The sequence below is a fragment of the Antennarius striatus genome, chromosome 7 (assembly GCF_040054535.1).
Source record: "Antennarius striatus isolate MH-2024 chromosome 7, ASM4005453v1, whole genome shotgun sequence".
Lineage (NCBI taxonomy): Eukaryota > Metazoa > Chordata > Actinopteri > Lophiiformes > Antennariidae > Antennarius > Antennarius striatus.
This window is the reverse complement of record NC_090782.1, coordinates 25,952,372-25,976,166: the sequence shown is the minus strand read 5'-3', so window position 1 is coordinate 25,976,166 and position 23,795 is coordinate 25,952,372. Positions and strand designations below refer to the sequence as shown.

Below are 23,795 nucleotides of genomic sequence, written 5' to 3'. Positions count from 1 at the left end.
CGCAGAGGGAGGAACCTGTGAAGGGAGGAAGTCTGTCAGCTTCAACGCAGTCAGGAACTGAATGGAGTTTCCTGTTTCCTCTGTTAACTCCATCTCTGGATGCTGAGACTCATTTAAAGCTGTGACTCACGTGAGTCTCAGATCCAGACTTCATTCAACTTCATGACTTCTGGCGTCAAATAAAGGATGTTTTGTACCTGAACCCAGGAGTACAGAGATTCAGAAGCCGCTGTGGTTGCTATGGTTACAGGTTACATTATGGGTTGTTGGTCGTTGGAGGCGACTAACATAATGGGGCATCATGTGAGTCATTAGCGTGATGTGTTCCACTTGACTCACGGGGTGAACTTTGTGTGGGGAAACCTTTCAGTTGTTGTTCAGAAAACTAAAAAGAAATGTGACAAAAACATCACATTCAGTTTTAAGCGCTACGGCGTCTTGTTTACACACTCCCACAATTCAACTGGAGCCACGGCGTGAACGCTTTGATGGACCCCAACACGTCAACACGGATGTCCCCTTCATTTATCCGCTAATTAAAATGTCAGATATCAACCCTATCAAAAAAACCTGGTGTTAACAACCGTATAAATTACTCACGTGAACAGCAGAACAAACTGCCGCCAACAGTGACGCCCAAACACGTCTCATGAGGTCATCGCCACGGATCAAGAGCCAGAAGGATTTCTTCTGATCTATGATCAGAAACAGAGTCACAGAAACATTAATGACAGCTGGTGTAGGATGAGTCACAGTAACATGACAGCTGGTATAGGATGAGTCACAGTAACATGACAGCTGGTATAGGATGAGTCACAGTAACATGACAGCTGATGCAGGATGAGTCACAGTAACATGACAGCTGGTGTAGGATACAGTAACATGACAGCTGATGTAGGATGAGTCACAGTAACATGAATGACAGCTGGTGCAGAATGAGTCACAGTAACATTAATGGCAGCTGATGCAGGATGAGTCACAGTAACATTAATGGCAGCTGATGCAGGATGAGTCACAGTAACATGACATCTGTTGTAGGATGAGTCACAGTAACATTAATGAGAGCTGGTATAGGATGAGTCACAGTAACATGACAGCTGGTGCAGGATGAGTCACAGTAACATGACAGTTGGTACATGATGAGTCACAGTAACATTAATGAGAGCTGGTGCAGGATGAGTCACAGTAACATGACATCTGATGTAGGATAAGTCACAGTAACATTAATGAGAGCTGGTGCAGGATGAGTCACAGTAACATTAATGAGAGCTTGTGCAGGATGAGTCACAGTAACATTAATGAGAGCTGGTGCAGGATGAGTCACAGTAACATGACAGCTGGTACAGGATGAGTCACAGTTACATGAATGACAGCTGATGCAGGATGAGTCACAGTAACATGACAGCTGGTGTAGGATGAGTCACAGTAACATGAATGACAGCTGGTGCAGGATGAGTCACAGTAACATAAGTGACAGCTGGTGCAGGATGAGTCACAGTAACATTAGTGACCTCCTTGATAATGCTGTGGTATATTAAATGTTTCGTTACCAGACTCGTGTCTGAGTCAGAGCTCTGCAGCGTGAATAGGGACCAGCGATTGGCTGATGGAACAGGTGTGTTTACCTGAACCAGGTGTTGTGTTCAGGTGCTTCTGGGTTCCAGGAAATCCTGCTGGTGCTTCTTTGGTTTGTGTTGTGTTCACTTAATGGGGGGGGGGGCAGCATTGGCACCATTGTGGGTTTTGTTTAACAGCCAGTACGGGGGGGGGGTCACCCCATACAGGGATAATTCCAGCCAGTGAGACACAAGGAAACAAGCCTGTTGTGGAGGCGCTGTGTAGTTTAATATGACTGTCAATCAGGTCTCAAAGGGATCCTAACCCCCCCCCCCCCAGGAATAAAATAACAACCACTCAGGTACCAAATGAAGGGTCAGGCAGGAGTTGACATGGAAATAAAAAAATTGACAGTGAATATTTAGGTTCTACGTTTCTGTTTGAGTGAAATCGTTCTGACGTCACCTGTTTGAATCCATCCACTGGACGTTAACGTTTCCTGGAGACGTTTCTCCTCTCAGAGAGGCTTCTTCAGTTCTGGGGGTGTCTGGTCTGGTCCCAGTTTATTAACCCTGTGGGGTGTGGTCAGTTTATTAACCCTTTGGGGTGGGGTCAGTGGTATTCGCATTCCAATGACCATTGAACCCCTCCAGCTCCTCAACAGTGGTTGATGGGGGTGCCGGGGAGGGGGGGGGTTAAAGGGCATCGTTGAAATACGAGTTTCAGTGACGAAGGAGTTAGCTTAGCTTGGCTCGTGACGCTGCGCTGACCTCCCTAGAGTTGAGTGAAGGTCTGACAGGAGCAGATCTTTGGATCTGGTGTTCCTGCAGCAGCGACTTCTTCTTCTTTTCCTTTCGGCTTTTCCCTTCAGGGGTCGCCACAGCGAATCAATTTCCTCCATCTAGCCCTGTCCTTTGAATCCTCTTCTCTCACACCAACTACCTTCATGTCTTCCCTCACTACATCCATAAACCTCCTCTTTGGTCTTCCTCTAGGCCTCCTGCCTGGCAGTTCAGAACTCAGCATCCTTCTACCAATATATTCACTATCTCTCCTCTGGACATGTCCAAACCATCTCAGTCTGGCCTCTCTGACTTTATCTCCAGAACCTCTAACATGTGCTGTCCCTCTGATGTACTCATTCCTGATCCTATCCATCCTGGTCACTCCCAGAGAGAACCTCAGCATCTTCATCTCTGCTACCTCCAGCTCTGTCTCCTGTCTTTTCCTCAGGGACACTGTCTCTAGACCAAACAACATCGCTGGTCTCACCACAGTTTTGTACACCTTTCCTTTCATTTTAGCTGAAACTCTTCTATCACACATCACACCTATCACACATCGCTCGTTTGTGCAGCGACTGAGCTGCACAAACGAGTCACCAGAGAACATGAAAGCTTCTAGCTAAGGTGGCTAGCTGTGCTTCACAGGCTGCGTGGCTAATTAGCCAATCAGCTGTGGCACACTGACCTTGCTCCGGAAGCTGGAGGCTGGTGTCCACGCTGAACAGCACCGTGATGGGATGTGTGTGTCCTCGGTTTGGGCTCTGTGCTGTGTTTACATTGTGCCCTGATTAGAACATCCAGCAGCTGGAACCATGAAGGACTCACCGCCGAGTCAGAACAAAAAGTGACTCGATGTCAGGAGAGATTCCTTCAGTTCTCTTCCTGACTGGAGACCCAAGAGGATCTCTACATATTCAACAGATTGATTCTCTTATCTCGGACAGAAAACAAGGGGAAAATAATACAAGAATAAAAGGCTGAGTGAGGTCATCGATGAGCTGCATGCAGCAAAATCTATTCTGATTGGTCAGCATCCCCACAGAGACTCATTGATCCATGCCATATGCCAATAACACTGAGCAATAACCAGTAGGACGGTTTCCATTGCCACCCCTCTGAGGGAAGGACCATCATAGTCCGTCCGTCTGTCCATCCAGTTCCTCTCTAAATCCAGGAAAAATCAGTGGGTCTCTGATGACTGGAGGTCTTTTTTCATATTCATAAAGGTGAATGTAGAGATGTTAAATCATCCATTTTATAGAAAAGCTCACAGTAATTTCTCTTATTTCTACAAAAAGCCTGTCAGACATGCAGAGGTTCAAGTATGAAAGGGTTTCATGCATCATTTAATCTGGATTCTTGTGATTTTAAAGACGAAAATAGAATCGATCAGAATTAGCTGTGAGGTCAAGATACAGAAATCCTTTGTGCTGAGCTTCGTCTTCATTAAGCTAATTAATTTAGAACTAACGTTTGATACGAGTTTCAGGGCGATGAGGAGGAGAAAAAATGGAAGTCGTGGTTTCAGTGACTTCAGTGGGAACAGCGTTTAGTTCTGATTAGTGTGTTTGTTCAGGGTTCATAGGAGCGTTTGATCAGGACTCATTGGAGCATTTGATCAGGACTCAAAGGAGCGTTTGATCAGGACTCATAGGAGCGTTTGATCAGGACTCATTGGAGCCTTTGATCAGGACTCAAAGGAGCGTTTGATCAGGAGTCATAGGAGCATTTGATCAGGAGTCATAGTAGCGTTTGATCAGGACTCATAGTAGCGTTTGATCAGGAGTCATAGGAGCGTTTGATCAGGAGTCATAGGAGCGTTTGATCAGGAGTCAGAGTCCAGGGCAGAAATTAATCAGCTGGTGCAAATGCGACCACATTGCCCCACCTGGCACCCCCAGGTGTCACGCTGCTGATCTCAGATCTGTTTTACCTCCATCAGTATCGGTCTCTGGCGGTTCCCCGGTGGGGTGGGGGCGGTGCGGACCGGCCCCTCCCTGATGAATGAACTGTGGACAACACCGTGCCAAAGCCATCGCTGGACGACAGCTTAAGTAGAGTCCTGTAATCAATGCTTCAGGAGTCCTGAGAGGATGGTGTCAGTTTGTTACGTCCTCCAAAAGCCCCGGCTCCTCTCCCCCAGCCAGGGGGCAGATTGGTCTGCAAGCGGCTGTAATTTAATTTGAATGGTGCGACACCTTCAGCTGAGTCAGGAACCCCTGCCCCCCCCACTTCTCTTCCCCAGCGCTGTCACCAAACCTTTTCTCTGTCTCGTATTCTCTCTGTCAGCCGGTGGATCCATCAGGAGCGTAACCATGGTGACGGGCTAATGTGGCCCGGGTCGCTGCATGCTGGCCCCGTCCCAGGACTCGCTCCACAGGTTGGGAATCGATCGGAGCGACTTCCCCTCGGCTCGGGTCGCTTCTTCATGTCCAACGGGCCGAAGGCAGAGATGGAGACACAGACGAGGAAAACTTCGTGTGTGTGTGTGTGTGTGTGTGTGTGTGTGTGTGTGTGTGTGTGTGTGTGTGAGCAGCGGTCTGCCCTGTCAGCAGATGTGAATGAAATGACGTGTGTGTGTTTCCAGAGGAGGACTCGTCTCTCTGACCGATGCTCCGTCTGTTCGCTGTGAAACTGAACCCCCCCTCTGACCGACTGATGTTGATGAGAATTCCATTCAACAGAAGCAACAGCTCAGCTGCAGCCCATTTATCTCTGTCGGGGGGCGGGGGGGGGCGCTGCTGTCCGGACCGCCTGGAGACACCGAGTCTCAGAGAAGACGACTCCTCATCCCTGTGTCTGGAGACAAACGGCGTGTTTGTTCTCCCCCACCTCCTCCCCCAGTCATAGTGTTGATTTAACTCCCCGCCCCCCCACTGCAAAGTCGAGCGCTGACTCTTGTATTGAAACCAGATGGGGGGGGGGGGGCACGAGGGAGTCTTCACCTTGATCAGTCAGGTCAGCCTCTCAGCAAAAAGCCTGTTTCAGCCTGGAGCGCCACCTGCAGCCTGTCAGGGGTGATGGACGAGTCACAGCGCTGGAGCCTCTGACGAGTCACAGCGCTGGAGCCTCTGACGAGTCACAGCGCTGGAGCCTCTGACGAGTCACAGCGCTGGAGCCTCTGACGAGTCACAGCGCTGGAGCCTAGGACGAGTCACATCCCTGGAGCCTCTGACGAGTCACAGCGCTGGAGCCTCTGACGAGTCACAGCGCTGGAGCCTCGGACGAGTCACATCCCTGGAGCCTCTGACGAGTCACAGCGCTGGAGCCTCTGACGAGTCACAGCGCTGGAGCCTCTGACGAGTCACAGCGCTGCATGGAGCCTCTGACGAGTCACAGCGCTGGAGCCTCTGACGAGTCACAGCGTTAGGGTTGTTATTGTGTCCAATTTGTTGTCCAGTTCTGGGTACCAACACCCACGTGACCCCCCCCCCCCCACTACGGGTTTTCTCCCCCCCCCACTATTGGTTTCCATTTTGACCCCCACTCCCACCCCCCCACTACTGGTTTAATCCATGGTCTTCAAGCAAAGACTGGAGTTCAGCACCCTGGACAGCGCCCCCCACTGCTGGTTTACTGCATGGGGTTCAGCACCCTGGACAGCGCCCCCCACTGCTGGTTTACTGCATGGGGTTCAGCACCCTGGACAGCGCCCCCCAATGCTGGTTTACTGCATGGGGTTCAGCACCCTGGACAGCGCCCCCCAGTGCTGGTTTACTGCATGGGGTTCAGCACCCTGGACAGCGCCCCCCAATGCTGGTTTACTGCATGGGGTTCAGCACCCTGGACAGCGCCCCCCAATGCTGGTTTACTGCATGGGGTTCAGCACCCTGGACAGCGCCCCCTCCATCTCAGGTGTGGAGCAGCTATACCAAATGGACGCGCCGGTAGGATACCGACCCCCGGGGGGGTAGCAGTTCTCTCAGGGAAGGGGTCCACATCCGGGCCCGGTGGGTGGGGGTCTATATTGATGACGTCATCAGGTCGGGTCCAGATGTCATAAACAGAACCCCCTCCCTGCATATTAATTATTCCTGCAGAGCAGCGTGGGCCAATCAGAACGCTGCTGATGCTGAGTTTGGATCCCACTCTGGGATCGAACCATGCCCCCCTCCCCGCATGGCCGCACAGTTCAACCCCCCCCCCCTCCGATAACGTGCGCTGTCTCGGCCCCTCATTGGCTCCATGGGCTGCGGTGCGGCTGATGGTTCCTGGTTCCTGCTTTTTTGTGGGGGGAGTTCAGATGTCCAGTTGGTCCCATCGCCCATTTCTGCGTGAGTAACTGCGTGAATACCTGCGTGAATACCTGCGTGAATACCTGCGTGAATACCTGCGTGAATACCTGCGTGAATACCTGCGTGAATACCTGCGTGAATACCTGCGCCATCTCTGCGCAGCGGCGCGTAAAGTTGCGTCTGACCGGATGAAGTGAGGAAGAGGCGCGTTCTCATTCCCGCCACGTCGCCTCCTCATCCTCTGGCATCTCTTACAGAGGGCTACTTGTGCCTTAAACATGTGACGGGGGGGCGGGGGCAGGAGAGCGGGTGGGGGGGGGCGCCGGAGAGCGGGTGGGTGGGGGCTGACGCGCTCACGCCTGTTCTCTCCTGCTGTGGCTCCTGCGCGATGCGGACTCGGTGTGGATCGGTACCGGGCTGTGACCGTGTTCCCGCCGCGGCTGTCCGCCTCCGGTAGCCGCATTCCGTCGCATCCCGCCGCTTCCGCCGGAACAAATGCGCAAACGCGTCTTTTGTCGGCTCCTCATCGACAGCCCCTCTCCTCCTCCTCCTCCTTCCTCTCCCGCTCCTCTCCTCCTGACTGCTTCTCCTTTCGGATGATTTCATTCTGTGGAGTCATTTCCTCCAGAAAGGTCAGAGCGGCGCTCCGGACTGATTCACACCTGATCCGGACTGATTCACACCTGATCCGGACTGATTCACACCTGATCCGGACTGATTCACACCTGATCCGGACTCTCTTCACCCCGAAGGGGAAAGTTTCCCGCGTCGGATCCGCAGCTCCTTCCTCCTCCATCGTTTGACTCCTGCTTGTTTTCTCGGAGTGTTTCTCGGAGTCCTGTCCTCTTCTTTCCTCCGCGGAGTAACTGCCCAACCGCCACCAACCGCCACCAACCGCCACCAACCGCCACCAACCGCCACCAACCGCCACCAACCGTCATTTGAGTTTTCCGACAATTTTGACTCTTGATTGTCTCCAAGAATCTGAGAATGGGAAACACTGAGTTAAACTTCACCTGCTGTTCCAAACCGAGGTGAGTTCCTGCTGTCATCGGTGTTTGTTTTTGTTTGTTTGTTTGTTTGTTTGTTTGTTTGTTTGTAGGTGTAAATATAAATATAAACGTGTAAACACCTGAGTCCACCTGCTTGTGGGGAGAAAGCGCTGACATCACACACACACACACACACACACACACACACACACACACACACACACATACATACACACGCACACACACACACACACACACACACACACACACAGCCTAACACGTGTAATCTTTAGTCCTGGGGGTGATTAGCATTCTGTCCTGGGGGGGGATCAGTTCTCTGGTACTTCGTTCAGGAATCCAGAAGAATAAGAAGTCCCCCTGTTGGGGGGGGGGGGTGATAATGAGCCTCACTCCCTCGGAGAAAACAAATAGCGTTCAGAATGCCCCCCCCCCCATCGCTGGTATTTGCGATCAGTTTTAATAAATCCGTCTTCAAGGAGGGAGAAACCATCACTGCCCCCCCCAACCTCCACCACAATGGGGCCCCTGTTCAGCCGCCCCTCCTTCCTCCTAAGCCCCCCCCCCCATGACTGGGCCTGAAGGAGACACTGCCCCCCCCCCTTTGAGGACCCACAAAGACACAGGCCAGCAGCCCCACTCCTCCTACAGGATGATGTGTTCTGCTTTGTGGGGGTGTCGATGACGAGCTGCCCCCCCCCAGCTGAAGGCGAGTCAAAGCCATCCTGAAACACCTTGACTCGGCGGAGGATGGAGCGGCGAGCTGTCGGTACACGACCGGGGGACACAGATTGTGAAGGGGGGGGCCTCATTCCTGGGGTGTCATCCTGGTAGGACGGGGCTGAGGGGGGGGGAGGACGGCTTCCACTCCCCCACTACCACAGGAAACCCCACACAGCCAAACCAGTGGAGTTCATGTGGTTTCAGATTGTCCTCCATCACTTGGCTTTGGTTATGGAGGGGGGGGGGGGTAAAGAAAAAGAGGAGAAAATGGTGGGGGGGGTGTTTCTCTGAGGGATGTGAGGCTGACTGGAATGCTGAAATAGAGCTTCTGATGGAAACGCTGGGGGCATTAAAGTGGGTCTCATGCAGGCAGCTGCTGATTGGTCGTTGGGTCTGATGGCTCTCCACCGGCACCCAAACGGACAGCCGGCTCCGATCCGATTGGTCGTCTGTCACAAAAAATCATTCTCTAGCGGCGTTCGCCAAAATAAGAGCTGAGGAAGACGAGGAGGAAGGAAAATCCATATGGGCTCCAGCGAACGTCCAGACAGCCGTTGTCCTACCGGTTCAGACGGGGTCCGTGTTCACGACTGCTTAAAGGCCTGGTCACGTGACACGGATTAGCCAATAGCATGTGTGGTTCATTACATCACACAACCTAAAGGGTAGAGGAAGAAATGTGATGTTTGATTTGTCCGGAATAGAATTGTCTCAGTTGTAATAACTGTTTTATTACATGTTTAATTCATTCAGATGAAATATTTTCCTCAAAAAATGTTTAAAACTGGAAGAAAATTTAAATGTGTAAAAAAGATTTTTAAAAAAAGAGGTTAATTATGTCTTAAATGTGAATCTAATCCACCAGTTAAATACGACTGGTTCTGATTTACACCTGAACCAATCAGATACGAGCATGTGCTGCCCATCCAATGGATGCGCTCCATTTTGTCTCAGTACGTCTCGTACAATTGGTCAACAGCAACCACATCCCGCCACACGTGGTTGGTCAGCGTTGCCTCTGTCCAATGACATGTTTGCTTTTGGAGCGGAGGGTGGGGGGCAGGAAACACCTCCGCCCCCGTCTGACCAAAAACCAGCTGTGGACGCTTCGCTCTGGACGTTGATGGAGCTCGACTTGGAGCCTCGTGAACACGCGTGAACGTAAAGTTTACAGCTTCATGTTTCATGAGGAGCTTCAATGATCTACTGCAGCTCTGGACTCGTGTGTGGTATTGATGAAGACCACCAGGACGACTGATTGAACTGATTGATCGCCTGCATGGCTGATCTCATAACGACCAGCTGTCAGACTGGATTGCTAACGGTTTGCTTCCTGTTTCAGAGGGCGGTCTGAAACATGCCTGCTGTAAAGTTCACGTCTCCACCAGCTGCAGGCGTTCAGTCCAGGTGGAAAATTAATTTTACAAGAATGTCTGTGATGTCATAAAAGATCCTCTGCTCGCTCCCAGAATGCATCTGTGGCAGCAGCTCAGGTCATTAGTGAGTCTGCTTCAGCCGGTAGTGAGTATATTTAATGCGTGTGTATTTAACGTGTGTGTGTATTTAACGTGTGTGTGTATTTAACGTGTGTGTGTATTTAACATGTGTGTGTATTTAACGTGTGTGTCTTTAAATGAAAACCTGCTGACGTCTGGAGTCAGGTGTCTCATAGGTCGCTCCTATTGGCTCTGATGGAGGCCATCCCAACCAATCAGATTGTCTGACTTGTTGGGTAAAGAGACTAAATGACTGTCCTCCATGGGGGAGGATCTGGAGGAGAGCCCCCACCCACTGATCAGGGCTTTGCCATGGCACCCCTGTTCACCAGAGGACTCTGAAGTGAACTGTAGCGTGAGCTGGAAGCAGCAGACATGGTGGGTGCAGGTGTGAACATCACCTGTAAAGATGGACGTCAGGTAGAAGCTGCTTCTTTGTGGAGTCGTTTCTTTGTTGAAACGGGAACCGTTTCAGCCAGAATGAAAATCAAAACATGTTCAGTGTCCGATGGACCTGAAGAGCATGACAGACAGCAGCTGGGGGGTCAAAGGTGACCTAAGCAGTGACAAATGAGACCCAGGAAGCTGAGAAGGAAACGACGACACAACAGTTTGCACAGGAAGATACCCCGACACCCCGGTTTGACCGTCCCCATGGCGACCCATCTCAGCTGTGGCGTTAATGTATCTCTGCATACGTGAGTGTCTGCGCTCCGGTGCGTCAGTCGAGGTGTTTCTTGTCTGCGTCGTGGACTTCCTGGACGCCACAGAAGCTCCGCCCCCTGTGTTTGTTCTGCATGAAGGAACTGAGTCAGACGTTCTGGTTTCACAAAGGATGTTCCACCCGCGGCACCGGGTGTTGTTGACAGTTGTAGGAGGGAAGATAACTGGGTTAATTAGGGGCAAAAAGCTCATTAGTCAGCGGGGGGGGGGGGGGGGGTTTATCGCTTCCTGTTTCCCCACTTTGAGGATGGTTGGAGGGTTGGCTTAGAGACGACTTACACGGATCCTGTTACACGGACATTTTAATGAAACATTTTAATCAACCCCCCCACAACCCCCACCCTAAAAGCTGCATTGCCCCCATCCACCCCCCCACCCCTCCACCATTATTTTCCTCTGCGGCGTTCAGACTGAGAAGGAATCACAAAGACTCGCATTTCAATTTGCTCTCTGCATCGCCAGCAGCACACACACACACACACACACACACACACACACACACACACACACACACACACACACACACACACACACACACACACACACACACACACACACACACCTGACCGGTGCAGGCGTCCTACACCAGGTGAGCAGATGTTGAGGGGCTGAATGCTGCTTCGTCCTGGTCTCCAGTGGAAACGGCTGTGAGAATCTGAACCATCAGTCTGGGGGGGGTGGGGGGGTTGGGGGGGTCCTTCATCTCATCAGGATGAGGCTGGAAACAGAAAGGAGACGGCGAGAGACGAGGTCCAACAGTGGGCTCTCTGGTGGAAACGTGTCGTTCTGGCACAAGGTTACAGAACCACAGAGACGGAGGACTCTGATTGGCTGGAGAGGCAGACGAGTGAGGCCCATTGAACCCGGTCTTCTCTACGGAATCAGCTGAGATGTTGGGTCCAAGCAGCGACACGAGGAGCTCAGTTAGTTGTGTGGAAGAACAAATCACGTCCAGCCAAAGCCACGGAAATACCAGCAAACCTTGTTTTAGCAAAACCCTCCATGTTCCTCCAGATGGATTCAGAAAGCTGAGAACCCACCGAACGCCCATCAGGGGGTGTGGTGATCATCTGGAGTGTGACGTCACTCATGCTGACGGGGGGGGCGTCCCGTTTCTGATCACATCCTGGACTCTGATTGGTCGAGTTTCTGTTGCTGAGATGCTTCGTCTTTGACAGAAGAGAATTGATGAGTCGACATTTCATATGGAGTTTATAGCTGGGGGGAATGTGTGCCCCCCCCCCATCAGGAGGCCTCTGGTGAACAACGCCTGCGGGTCACTCTTTCATCATTTCATTGGCTGTAACGGCGTCACGCCTCCAGGGAAGAAGAGAAGACCAGCGTTCGCTGTGATTGGCTGATGGCCTCAAACACAGGAGTTCTGTTTCCCACCTGTTGAGATGTTTGAATGCCATCAATCTGAGTGGGGGGGGGGTCTCCTGGTCCAGCAATTACAAGGCATTAAAGGGTGTGTACGACAGTCATCAGTGTTTCTGTTGGAGGGGGGCTAACGGAACACGGCCCCCATTATGACGCACAAACGGCGTTCAAATGTCGATTTGCTCGTCTCTGGCCGCGTTCCAATCCAGCATCCGTTCGTTTAACACCCGACTTCATCCAACGGGGAGGGCAGTAGAGCATCCAACAGACCCCCCCCCTGCAGAAATCAGCTCGATGTCATTCTACAGTCTGTGTCATCTCCGCCTGAATGGCGTCCCCGGTGCAAACACCACTGTTTGCACAGGAAGCAAGGTCGGGGGGTTCCTGCATCCCGGGGGGGTCTTCAGGTTGACATTACAAACGCTACTGAAGCCCTGCTGAGCGTCACCCATTAGACACCCGTCTGCACTTTGGTGCCACGTTTTGCACGTTCTTTGCCTTTGTGTATTCAGGGAGTGTAAGTTCCCTTTACATGCATGCGTGGGACCCCCCCCCCACCTCTTTACCCACAATCCCACTGAGACGACCTCACAGGAACACACACTGGTTGGGAATAGCCTCGGGTTATTTCCGGCCCCCGCTGTTCACAATCAGATTTGGTGGATCCGCTGCTCAAATCAAAAGTTCTGATTGGTGGATCTGGGTGTAGGGAGGGGGTCCCGCCTCCAGGGGGGGCCTTTTCAGCAGCGCCGGATGAGAAGAAGTGCTTGCATATGTTTGGAAATGTGACGTAATGCCCCTGTAGAGTGAAAGTGGTGTGTATCTGATAGCCCCCCCCCGCCCCCCGGCTGCTGATGACAAAGGCTTAGGACGGATTTGGGGGGGCCGTAACGTGATTATAGGGCTGGTGAATGTATTCTGACAGGACTGTCACAGCAGGCGTGTAAACACGGGGGCTTTGGAAGTGTTTTCCTGAATGCAGAGCGGGGAGGGGGGGGGGGTGTGTGAGGAAACGCGAACAAAAGAGGAAGACGTGGGGGGGGGGGACAGGATGAAGAGCAGAGGCAGGGGGCGCCGGCGAGCGAGTCCCTGCATCAGCACCTTTGGGTCGCCGCCTGATGGATGATGGATCACAGGAGCTGTGTGTTCTGTTTGGATGTTAACACACCAGACACGCCCCTCTGGGGGGGGGTAGTCAATGCATGACACCCCCATGGAAAAGAAGGCGTGGCTTCACCTTCACGCTCGAGCTAACCAGAGACTGGTTTCCCCGCCGCTGAGCTCCACCCCCATCCTGTCTCGTCTCTCAGAGACAGGATCACTGATTTATTTATTTTTTTGGGGGGGGGGTTGGGTTGAGGATCATTATGTAAATTGAAATATGTTTCCTGTCGAGACGCATTCCATCAGACCAGCTGCGTTATTACTCACTGGACCGCCCCTCACGTCAGAACATCACGTCTGAACTCAGGCTGAGACGCTACGCGGGTGATTTTTGTCCAAACACTAAAGTACCCCCCCAGAACAGAAATGTGCAGAACTTGAGCTCCAAACTGGAGAAGAGAGAAGAGCAGCGAGTTGGTCTGACCACACCCACCAGGAGCCGGGGTGTGGTCCATGAAGACTCCTCCTCCTGATGCTGTGGGTCACATGACCTCCAGAGCCGTTCTCCAGCAGACGGCGTGTAGCGGTGATGATGGTCTGGCGTCTCGTCCCGTCAGACGCAGCACTAAGAGTGTTGGTCCCTTTTGAATTACAAGCTGGATGTCTCCACACCCGTGTGGACCGGGGAGAACAGCCGGGGGAAGGAGAGAAATGTTCTCCTCCAGATCCAGATTCCTTGTTTCCCCTCCTGTCGGAGAAATCTGGATGTTTCCTTTGTTTCTGCATGTTTTGGGTGCAGAAATGGAATCGGTCCAGTTGTTTTGTTGGAGCAGCAGAGCTGTGGTGATTTTAATCCCCTCTGTCCTCCTGAGTCTGTCAGGAACAAACAGAACATCTGCTGGGGAGGAGGCGTGGGGCAGCGGCTCGTCAGGTGTGGTAATTTGTGCAGGAGGAAATCACCAAAGTGAAATTCAGATTTCTGCGTTGAGTAGATTCTCTCCGTTCCTGATGAAAACGACTCCATCAAAGATGTTCCACCACTCTGCTCACCGACCAACAACCCGTGTTCCTGAGAACCAGACCCGACCCGTCCGACCGCAGGTGAGACGTTCACCTGCTCCTGCTTCCTCCGCCTCAGAGCGGCGCCAGGAAGTCGTCCTGAGCTGCAGCTCTTCAGGGATGAACGTGTAGAATGCCCCCCCCACCGGCTCTGAGCTTCAGTCTGTCCTCATCCATCAGTCCTCCACAGATCCGTTCCAGTGGGGGGGTTCTGGCGGGGTGGGGGGGCTCCAGGAATCAGCAGATCTGAACGTTTGAATTAGTGACAGTTTTCCATTTCAGTTTGGGGATCTGATCTTCTCTCATGGTGAATGTGGGGGTGTTGCATCAGCATCACACACTGGAACACTCCAGTGACATCATCAAGCTGTGTGTGTGTGTGTGTGTGTGTGTGTGTGTGTGTGTGTGTGTGTGTGTGTGTGTGTGTGTGTGTGTGTGTGTGTGTGTGTGTGTCGCTGAGCAGCTTCATTGTGTAACACGTTTAAAACGAGCGTTATGCTGGAGCTCAAACATAGTGTCCAATCATCAGCCTCTAGTGCAGTAATCGGTATTGATCGATCAGTGATTGGCCGCCCTCCTCTGTGGTACTAGTGAGTTATGGTGTGATTTTCACATCAGATCGATCACACTCAGGTTTCACTGGATTTCACTGGATGACTTTCACCTGCCCCAGAGACAGTCATGATGATCAGAGAACGCTGACGCAGCATTCTGGAACTGACCAATCAGAATGTTTCTGTCATTTTAAACCACAAACAGTTTTACTGAGAAATGACTGCTTTAATCACGTCTTTATTTCCCTGAAACAATAGAGTCATTCTTCTGTTCTACTGTTAAACACTAGATTCCTGATTCTATTGTGTTTCTACTGTTTTCGTCCTCTCGTCTTTCGGTCCTGCTGTGGGCGTGTTTGTGCGCCTCATTTGCATATCTCTGCTGTTCTTCAGGTTTTCCGGGGGGGTCGAGGTGATGCAGGGCCCCCGGTCATCCCAGTGGAGGAGCAAACCAATCACGAGCATCTCCAGCTGCTGAACACCCCCCCCACCATCGCTCATCTATCCCTCGCCCCCCCATCTCTGATGGCTCTATGGGGCGTGGTCAGCCTCAGCCTCCACTGCTGGGTGTGTTTACGCAGTGCAGCATCCAGCCCCCCCAATGACAGGCCTGGGGGGCCCCTGGACTGGCTCCTGTCTGACAAAGGGCCCTTCCACCACTCCCCAGAGTACATGGACTTTGTGGAGAAGAACCGGCAGGGCTTCTCCACCAGGTACAAGATCTACAGGTGAGACTGCCGGGGGGGGGGGGGGTCTGCTGATAAATCATTGATTAACTGGTTACTGATGGATCAGGTGTTAAATCATTGATTAACTGGTTACTGATGGATCAGGTGTTAAATCATTGATTAACTGGTTACTCATGGATCAGGTGTTAAATCATTGATTAACTGGCTACTCATGGATCAGGTGTTAAATCATTGATTAACTGGTAACTGTCGTGGTTGAGTGTTGGTGCTGTGTGGGGCGTGGCAGGAGGAGAAGCCAAACGTGTGGGCGGAGCCTCGTCTCCACACCTGGATGTGATCAGTCTGATCAGTCTGAGGCTTCTTAAGCCGGGTTCTCTTTTGGTTCTGTTCCAGATCGTTTTCTACCTCTGTCCACGTCTTGTGTTGATCCTTGCCCATATCTAAAGTTTGGTCTTCTGAAGCCCCCCCACCCCACGTTCTGCATTTGGGCCCTAGTCCAGTTACAGGTGGTTTTTTTTATGCAGGTGTACGTTCGTTCCACCAGTTTTTCTCCTGTGAATGAATATAATTATAACCGGAAGCTGGTTTACTTTAAATTGTAGACATGGTGACCCCCCCAGATCCAGCTCTGTTTTGACCCCCCCAGCATTAATCTGAACCCGTTAAAGCTCCAACGCTGCACAGATGTGAGCGGAGGCTGATTCCTAGAACAGTTAGCCGCTGTTGTTCTGATAGCGTCACATTCAGGTGGACCCTCATGTTCTTTTGGGGGGGGTCTATCCATACCGTAGTTTAATGGTGCCAAACATCATCAGCCATCTTCTGGACTGTGAGCTGAACATCCAGGTCTCACTTGGACCAAACGTTTCTCCTGCTGAACTGAATCAGAGTCGTCCTTCAGGCCTGACGGCTCTGGAGCTGCTCTGGAGATGAATCCCATAATTTACGTCTGGTGACTTTGACAGAGTGTGTTGATGCTGCGTCACCATTACAGCTGTTAGATACCATCACCAGAATAATGAATCAACTCTGTGTGATGCTTCATCGCCGTGGGCAACCGATGCATTGGAGCGTTTTTACCTTTCTGTTTCTGGTAAACGGCAGCGAGACGACCTGATTGGTTAACAGTCTGAAAGCGTGGACGAGTGATTAGTGAGCTCTTAGTGCTTATTAGTGCATCATCAGCCAATCCCAGGAGAGCCTCCTGTCAGCTGCAAGGCTGCGTTTGAGGCTCTGGGATTAGCACGTCGTCATTGATTAATAATCCTGATATCCAGAGAAGAAACGACCTAATGTGTAAATATCCTGTAACAACCCTGTAAACACCCTGTAAACATCCTTTAAACATCCTGTAAACACCCTGTAAATATCATGTACACATCCCGTAAACACCCTGTAAAAACCCTGTAAACATCCTGTAAACACCTTATAAACACCCTGTAAATACCCTGTAAACATCCTGTAAACACCCTGTAAACATCCTGTAAAAACCCTGTAAACATCCTGTAAACACACTGTAAATATCCTGTAAAAGTCATGTAAACACCCTGTAAACACCCTGTAAACGTCCTGTAAACACCCTGTAAACACCCTGTAAACATCCTGTAAACATCCTGAAACACCCTGTAAACATCCTGAAACACCCTGTAAACACCCTGTAAACATCCTGTAAACACCCTGTAAACACCCTGTAAATATCCTGATAACATCCTGTAAACATCCTGTAACCATCCTGTAAACATCCTGAAACACCCTGTAAACACCCTGAAACACCCTGTAAACACCCTGTAAACATCCTGTAACCATCCTGTAAACATCCTCTAAACACCCTGTAAACACCCTGTAAACACCCTGTAAACATCCTGTAAACATCCTGTAAACATCCTGAAACACCCTGTAAATATCCTAATAACATCCTGTAACCATCCTGTAAACACCCTGTAAACACCCTGTAAACACCCTGTAAACACCCTGTAAATATCCTGATAACATCCTGTAAACACCCTGTAAACACCCTGTAAACACCCTGTAAACACCCTGTAAATATCCTGATAACATCCTGTAAACATCCTGTAACCATCCTGTAAACATCCTGTAAACACCCTGTAAATATCCTGATAACATCCTGTAACCATCCTGTAAACACCCTGTAAACATCCTGTAAATATCCTGTAAACATCCTGTAACCATCCTGTAAACATCCTGTAAACACCCTGTAAATATCCTGATAACATCCTGTAACCATCCTGTAAACACCCTGTAAACATCCTGTAAATATCCTGATAACATCCTGTAAACATCCTGTAAACATCCTGTAAACATCCTGTAAACACCCTGTAAATATCCTGATAACATCCTGTAAACACCCTGTAAATATCCTGATAACATCCTGTAAACATCCTGTAACCATCCTGTAAACATCCTGTAAACACCCTGTAAATATCCTGATAACATCCTGTAAACATCCTGTAACCATCCTGTAAACATCCTGTAAATATCCTGATAACATCCTGTAAACACCCTGTAAATATCCTGATAACATCCTGTAAACATCCTGTAAACACCCTGTAAACATCCTTTAAACATCCTGTAAACACCCTGTAAATATCCTGTAAACATCCTGTAACCATCCTGTAAACATCCTGTAAACACCCTGTAAATATCCTGATAACATCCTGTAACCATCCTGTAAACACCCTGTAAACATCCTGTAAATATCCTGATAACATCCTGTAAACATCCTGTAAACATCCTGTAAACATCCTGTAAACACCCTGTAAATATCCTGATAACATCCTGTAAACACCCTGTAAATATCCTGATAACATCCTGTAAACATCCTGTAACCATCCTGTAAACATCCTGTAAACACCCTGTAAATATCCTGATAACATCCTGTAACCATCCTGTAACCACCCTGTAAACATCCTGTAAACATCCTGTAACCATCCTGTAAACATTCTGTAAACCCTGTGAATTAGAATCCATCTGGATTTAGTCCTGAATGTTTAATATGTAAATGAGCTCGTCTCTCCTCAGATACTCTGAATTATTCTGTGATTTTCCTGATGGGGCGACTGCCTCGTTAGCAGACGGTTAAAGCGGATCAGGTGAACGTTTAGTCACAAACGAGGATTTTCGGAAAACGTTCTCCTGCTAGAGTTTGTAGTTTTTTATCACGACTAAACTAATTTACAGGAGGGGGAGCTTGACCCTGTATTTAGATGTTAGGAGTCTAAAGGATGCTAACAGAGGAGTAACTGCTCCTAATGATTCAGCTGGGGGGGGGGGGGGGGTCACGTTATGGAAGCTGACAAACAGAACCCATGGAGGAGTCCTAATGCTAACACCTATTAGCGTTAGCCTGTCTCCCCCAGCGCTCCAGACGGTTATGGATCATTAGGTAAATGGTGTCTGCTGTTTTTAATGACAGACGACGAGATGAGGGGGCATTAAAGCTGCTTTTATTTGTTTGACCCCCCCCCCCCCCCGGAAACGAGCTTCGTTTTAGATTTGATTTATTGCTTCTCAGGATGTTTCACTGGAAGCTGAAGCGTTCAGCTTCAGTTCCTGTGAAGATCTGCTGAAGCGTCTGCAGACGTGAACACCACCGATTCATTATAGCCCCCCCCCCTCCCCGACCCCCCCGCTGGGTCATAGAGGCCTGAATGAGTCACGTCCAGCTGAAACGCAGACGCCCCAGGATTCATCCAGTGAGGACCCCCCCAGACCCCCCACCCCCAGAGACCTGAACGCCCTGATGGGGGGTAGGGTGAGCCTTCTAGAGCGACCCCCCCAGTGTGTGAGTGTGTGTGTGTGTGTGTGTGTGTGTGTGTGTGTGTGTGTGTGTGTGTGTGTGTGTGTGTGTGTGTGTGTGTGTGTGTGTGTGTGTGTGTGTGTGTGTGTGTGTGTGTTGGTGAGGCCCACATTGCGGTCGCTGCCAGGGGAAAGCTGCCATACCCACGGGGGGTGGGGGTGGGGGGTTCGGGGGGGGGGCTGAAGTGCTGACACGTGATTGGCCGCCTGCTGAACATATTGCTGCTGGAGCAGCGTGTGATTATTTCAGGGGGGGTCATAATAAACAGTATTTGATGAGCGGCTGATTAAATGTTATTAAAGTTCTTGGCGTCAGCATGAACGCCACTGGGGGGGGCTGGGGGTGTACACGAGGGGCCTGGGGGGTTTGGGATTCAGAACAACTAATTAAGAACACCGCTGTCTGATTACAGGGGTTGCGTTTTAACACACCCCCCCCCCCCGGAAGTATTATCAGAAATGATTTATGTATGAAGTGATTGTTGTGAAGCGGGGGGGGGGTTAATGTTTCAGGAAACTTTCCACCCATTCCACCCCCCACCCCCCCATCGGAATGAAACATTTAACCTATCAGTGGCGGCGGTGGGGGGTTAGGATGGGGGGGGTAGCTTATCTCAGTCCACTGACTGAGGAAGGACTGGAGGCGGGGCTTGAGGACGCTCCTCCTCTTCCTGTTCCTGTGTTGTCCTGATCCTCTGGAGCACCCCCCCCCCCCCCGAAGAGGTGGTTTATCCTTACGACGTGAAAAGAGGCAGAAATGAATCTCCTGAGATGCAGATTAGTCCCAGTTTGAATCCTGCCGTGTCAGCAGAAGGGTCGCCGCCCCCCCGGCTGCATGCAGCAGCCTTACGGTTACTTCAGGGCCCGTGGGATTTTTGAACGCCCTCCTCTGGCCTGTGATGGAGACGGGGATGAAACATCTGGGTGTCTCCGTTCCTCATTACTCCTGCTCTAATGTGATCTACACCCTCTCAAAAGGCCACGCGGCCCCCATCCATCAGCCGCCGCCAAGGTTGTTCCGGCCCCTCCCTGATTACAGCAGCAGGCTTTACTCTGTACGTGACGCCAGCGATACGATCAAAACCACAACTGTTTATTCCCTGGAATTTAAAATAACATTCGAGGCGATGAATCGTGTTTGTACGCCTGGAGGTCAGAGGTCATGTTGGTTCATCAGGATGAAGAACAGGTTGAACTGGGATGAGCATCTTCCTCCTCCTCCTCCTCCTCCTCCTCAGCAGTGATTCCGTCAGGCGGAGCGAGAAAGCTGTCGCTCCTCCTGCCGCCGGAGAACCTCGGCGTCCTCACAGCCGATCTGCGATGCGGTGCCACGCCCTAAACGCACACATCCAGTCGACCCGTGTTTAAACGTTCTCGTCCTCAAAGTCGTCACGTTAAGTACGTATTTAATTCATCCCAGTTCCGCTGAAATGGGTTATTTCTCTCCAGGAGGGGCGTTGCTTTACTTTATTTCATAGTATTTCCATCCACACAGAGGTGGGGGGGCAGCCGATGCACCGCGTTACTCCTCTGATGGATTTCATTCAGGTGCCAACAAAACATTTAATAATAAAGAACACATTAGTTTCCAGACAATGAAAGAAGGAATAAACCGCCCGGTGGGTTTATTCCTTCTTTGCGGCTCCAGAAGGTTTTTGTTCCACCCCCCCCCCCCTCCAACCAAAGCGCGTTCAGCTGGTGAGGAACTGAAATGACTTAAAACCAGCCCATTTTATTCTGACAGAAGAGAAAAAAGAGGTCACAACACGTGTTGTATAATTAATGTGGGAAAACGGGATGTGACCTCCCCAGTCTATTTTCCATTCCTGGAGGTCGGGACCTTTCTCTGGGTGAGATGCCTCCACGCGTACAAATCATCTGTGTTCCTGCTTGTTTCCTCCTCCTGACACAAACTCATCCCAGACGTTTGAATCTCATTTCACATTCAGTTTGTGCCAAACGGGCAGCAAAGAGGAATTAGAGGGAAGAAATCTGATCCTTTACTAACGTGAGGAACTAACGTGAGGAACTTCCCCTGGAAACAAAACAATTACATAGTGAACAGATGGGCGGAGCCAAATATGGCCACACGGGATTGGCCACCCACCCGGAATGTGAAATGTGAAACGCCCCTTTTTTGATTCAGAGCTCCTCATTGGCTGAATTTACGATGGAAATGATCTACACACACACACACACACACACACACACACACACACACACACACACACACACACACACACACACACGTTCTACTGGTCCCATGGGCCGGATGGAGAACCTCAGACCGTCTCTTCTCTAGTCAGAACCTGAGAGAAACCACCAGGTCACTTCCTGTAGATTCTGAGTCAAATCCAGTCAGGACTTCTCTTCTGCGTTGGTCTGAAGGTGGACTTTAATGTAAAGAACCTCTGAAGGTGGACTTTAATGTAAAGAACCTCTGAAGGTGGACTTTAATGTAAAGAACCTCTGAAGGTGGACTTTAATGTAAAGAACCTCTGAAGGTGGACTTTAATGTAAAGAACCTCTGAAGGTGGACTTTAATGTAAAGAACCTCTGAAGGTGGACTTTAATGTAAAGAACCTCTGAAGGTGGACTTTAATGTAACGTGTCTGTCGCTTATGCTTGCTCTGGAGGGTTCAGTTGGGTTTCTCTGTCTGTTAAAGCACTTTGAAATGTCTGCTGTCATGATTAAGCGCTATATAAATAAAAATTGATTGATTGAATTGATTGATTGATTGAAAGAACCTCTGAAGGTGGACTTTAATGTGAAGAACCTCAGAGACGGATGGTGTGACTGAGATTCTCCTCCTCCTGCCCCGTCAGACGTTTTGATGTTCGGTTCCTGATCTCTGGCTCCTCCACCGCTCCAAGTTGGCCGTTGGTTCTATTTTCCAATTTGTCATGGCGACGGGTCCAGCCTCACCTGCTCCAGGCGAGTCAAAGCACTTTCATCAGGTGCTGGACCACTGGGGTGTGTGTGTGTGTGTGTGTGTGTGTGTGTGTGTGTGTGTGTGTGTGTGTGTGTGTGTGTGTGTGTGTGTGTGTGTGTGTGTGTGTGTGTGTGTGTGTGTGAGTGTGAGTGTGTGTGTGCTGTTTTCTTTGCCTTGGCACCAGGGGCGTATGTTATTCATCTATATTTCCACTCCATGTATGACGATAACCTACAAACCTACTTAACTACATGTATGACCAGTGCGTCCGTGTCTTTGACACATGTGTCTGTACTGGACACACGTGTCTGTACTGGACACACGTGTCTGTACTGGACACACGTGTCTGTACTGGACACACGTGTCTGTACTGGACACACGTGTCTGTACTGGACACACGTGTCTGTACTGGACACACGTGTCTGTACTGGACACACGTGTCTGTACTGGACACACGTGTCTGTACTGGACACACGGGGGTCAGACAGCGTTCGTCTGTGTGATGAAGCTTTAAATGAACTTCATTCAGCAAAAATATTCACACTTTCTCCATTTCTGCACTTAAATTTCAAACGTGGAAATCACCATTATGTTTTGGTGTGACGAGACTCACCTGTGTGACTCACCTGTGTGACTCAGGTGAATCACACAGGTGAATCACACAGGTGTGTTACTCACATGTTTGATTAAAATCGACCAATCAGCAACAGGTGTGCTGGTTCTAAGCTGCAGTGAGAGAGGAGTTAGTTCGACCCCCCAGAGAACAAGAAGAGTCCTGTTGGGTTTGTCTGTCTGTTAAAACGCTTTGGAACGTCTGCTGGTGGGATTAAGAGATAGACTAATGAAGGGTGATTGATTGATTGATTGATTGATTGATTGATTGATTGATTGATTGATTGATTGATTATCACCATGTCTCCGAAAAAGTAAAACATGTAAAAGTTGGAAAAAATCAAGTGACAATAAATAAAAAACAATCAAAAGTTAATGAAGAAACATAGACAGGTATTACTACAGGTATTACTACAGATATTACTACAGATATTACTACAGGTATTACTACAGATATTACTACAGATATTACTACAGATATTGCTACAGATATTACTACAGATATTACTACAGATATTACTACAGATATTGCTACAGATATTGCTACAGATATTACTACAGATATTACTACAGATATTACTACAGATATTACTACAGATATTGCTACAGATATTACTACAGATATTACTACAGATATTACTACAGATATTGCTACAGATATTACTACAGATATTACTACAGATATTTCTACAGATATTACTACAGATATTACTACAGATATTGCTACAGATATTACTACAGATATTACTACAGATATTGCTACAGATATTAATACAGATATTACTACAGATATTACTACAGATATTGCTACAGATATTACTACAGATATTACTACAGATATTTCTACAGATATTACTACAGATATTACTACAGATATTTGCACAGATATTACTACAGACATTACTAAATGTGTGTGAAGGTTCTTGGTTCAGCGTCCACAGGAGAAAATATGAATTAAAGACGAAACTATTGAGTGAAAAGCAAAAGTGAAAAGACTGTATCACATCTTTATGTATTTCTAAAACTGTTGTTTAAATGACTAGCAGGCTTTCTGATAAAACTAATATATAACTAATATAAAACTAATATATAACTAATATAAAACTAATATATAACTTA

The 23,795-nt window shown here is 49.5% G+C and overlaps 2 protein-coding genes across 2 annotated transcripts in view; one reads left to right on the top strand and one right to left on the bottom strand.

Annotated features, from left to right (window-relative positions):
• Nucleotides 1-7,040, bottom strand: part of LOC137599478 (uncharacterized) — a 113,130-nt gene extending 106,090 nt beyond the window's left edge. Inside the window, exon 1 of the mRNA XM_068320434.1 lies at nucleotides 6,991-7,040. Coding sequence (XP_068176535.1) covers nucleotides 6,991-7,040 — 50 coding nt within the window. The remainder of the gene's footprint in view (nucleotides 1-6,990) is intronic.
• LOC137598884 (BMP/retinoic acid-inducible neural-specific protein 3-like) overlaps nucleotides 6,965-23,795 on the top strand; it is a 31,208-nt gene continuing 14,377 nt past the window's right edge. The window contains exons 1-2 of the mRNA XM_068319418.1: nucleotides 6,965-7,611; nucleotides 15,020-15,354. Of these exons, the coding sequence (XP_068175519.1) occupies nucleotides 15,152-15,354 (203 nt within the window). The 5' untranslated portion in view covers nucleotides 6,965-7,611; nucleotides 15,020-15,151. The remainder of the gene's footprint in view (nucleotides 7,612-15,019; nucleotides 15,355-23,795) is intronic.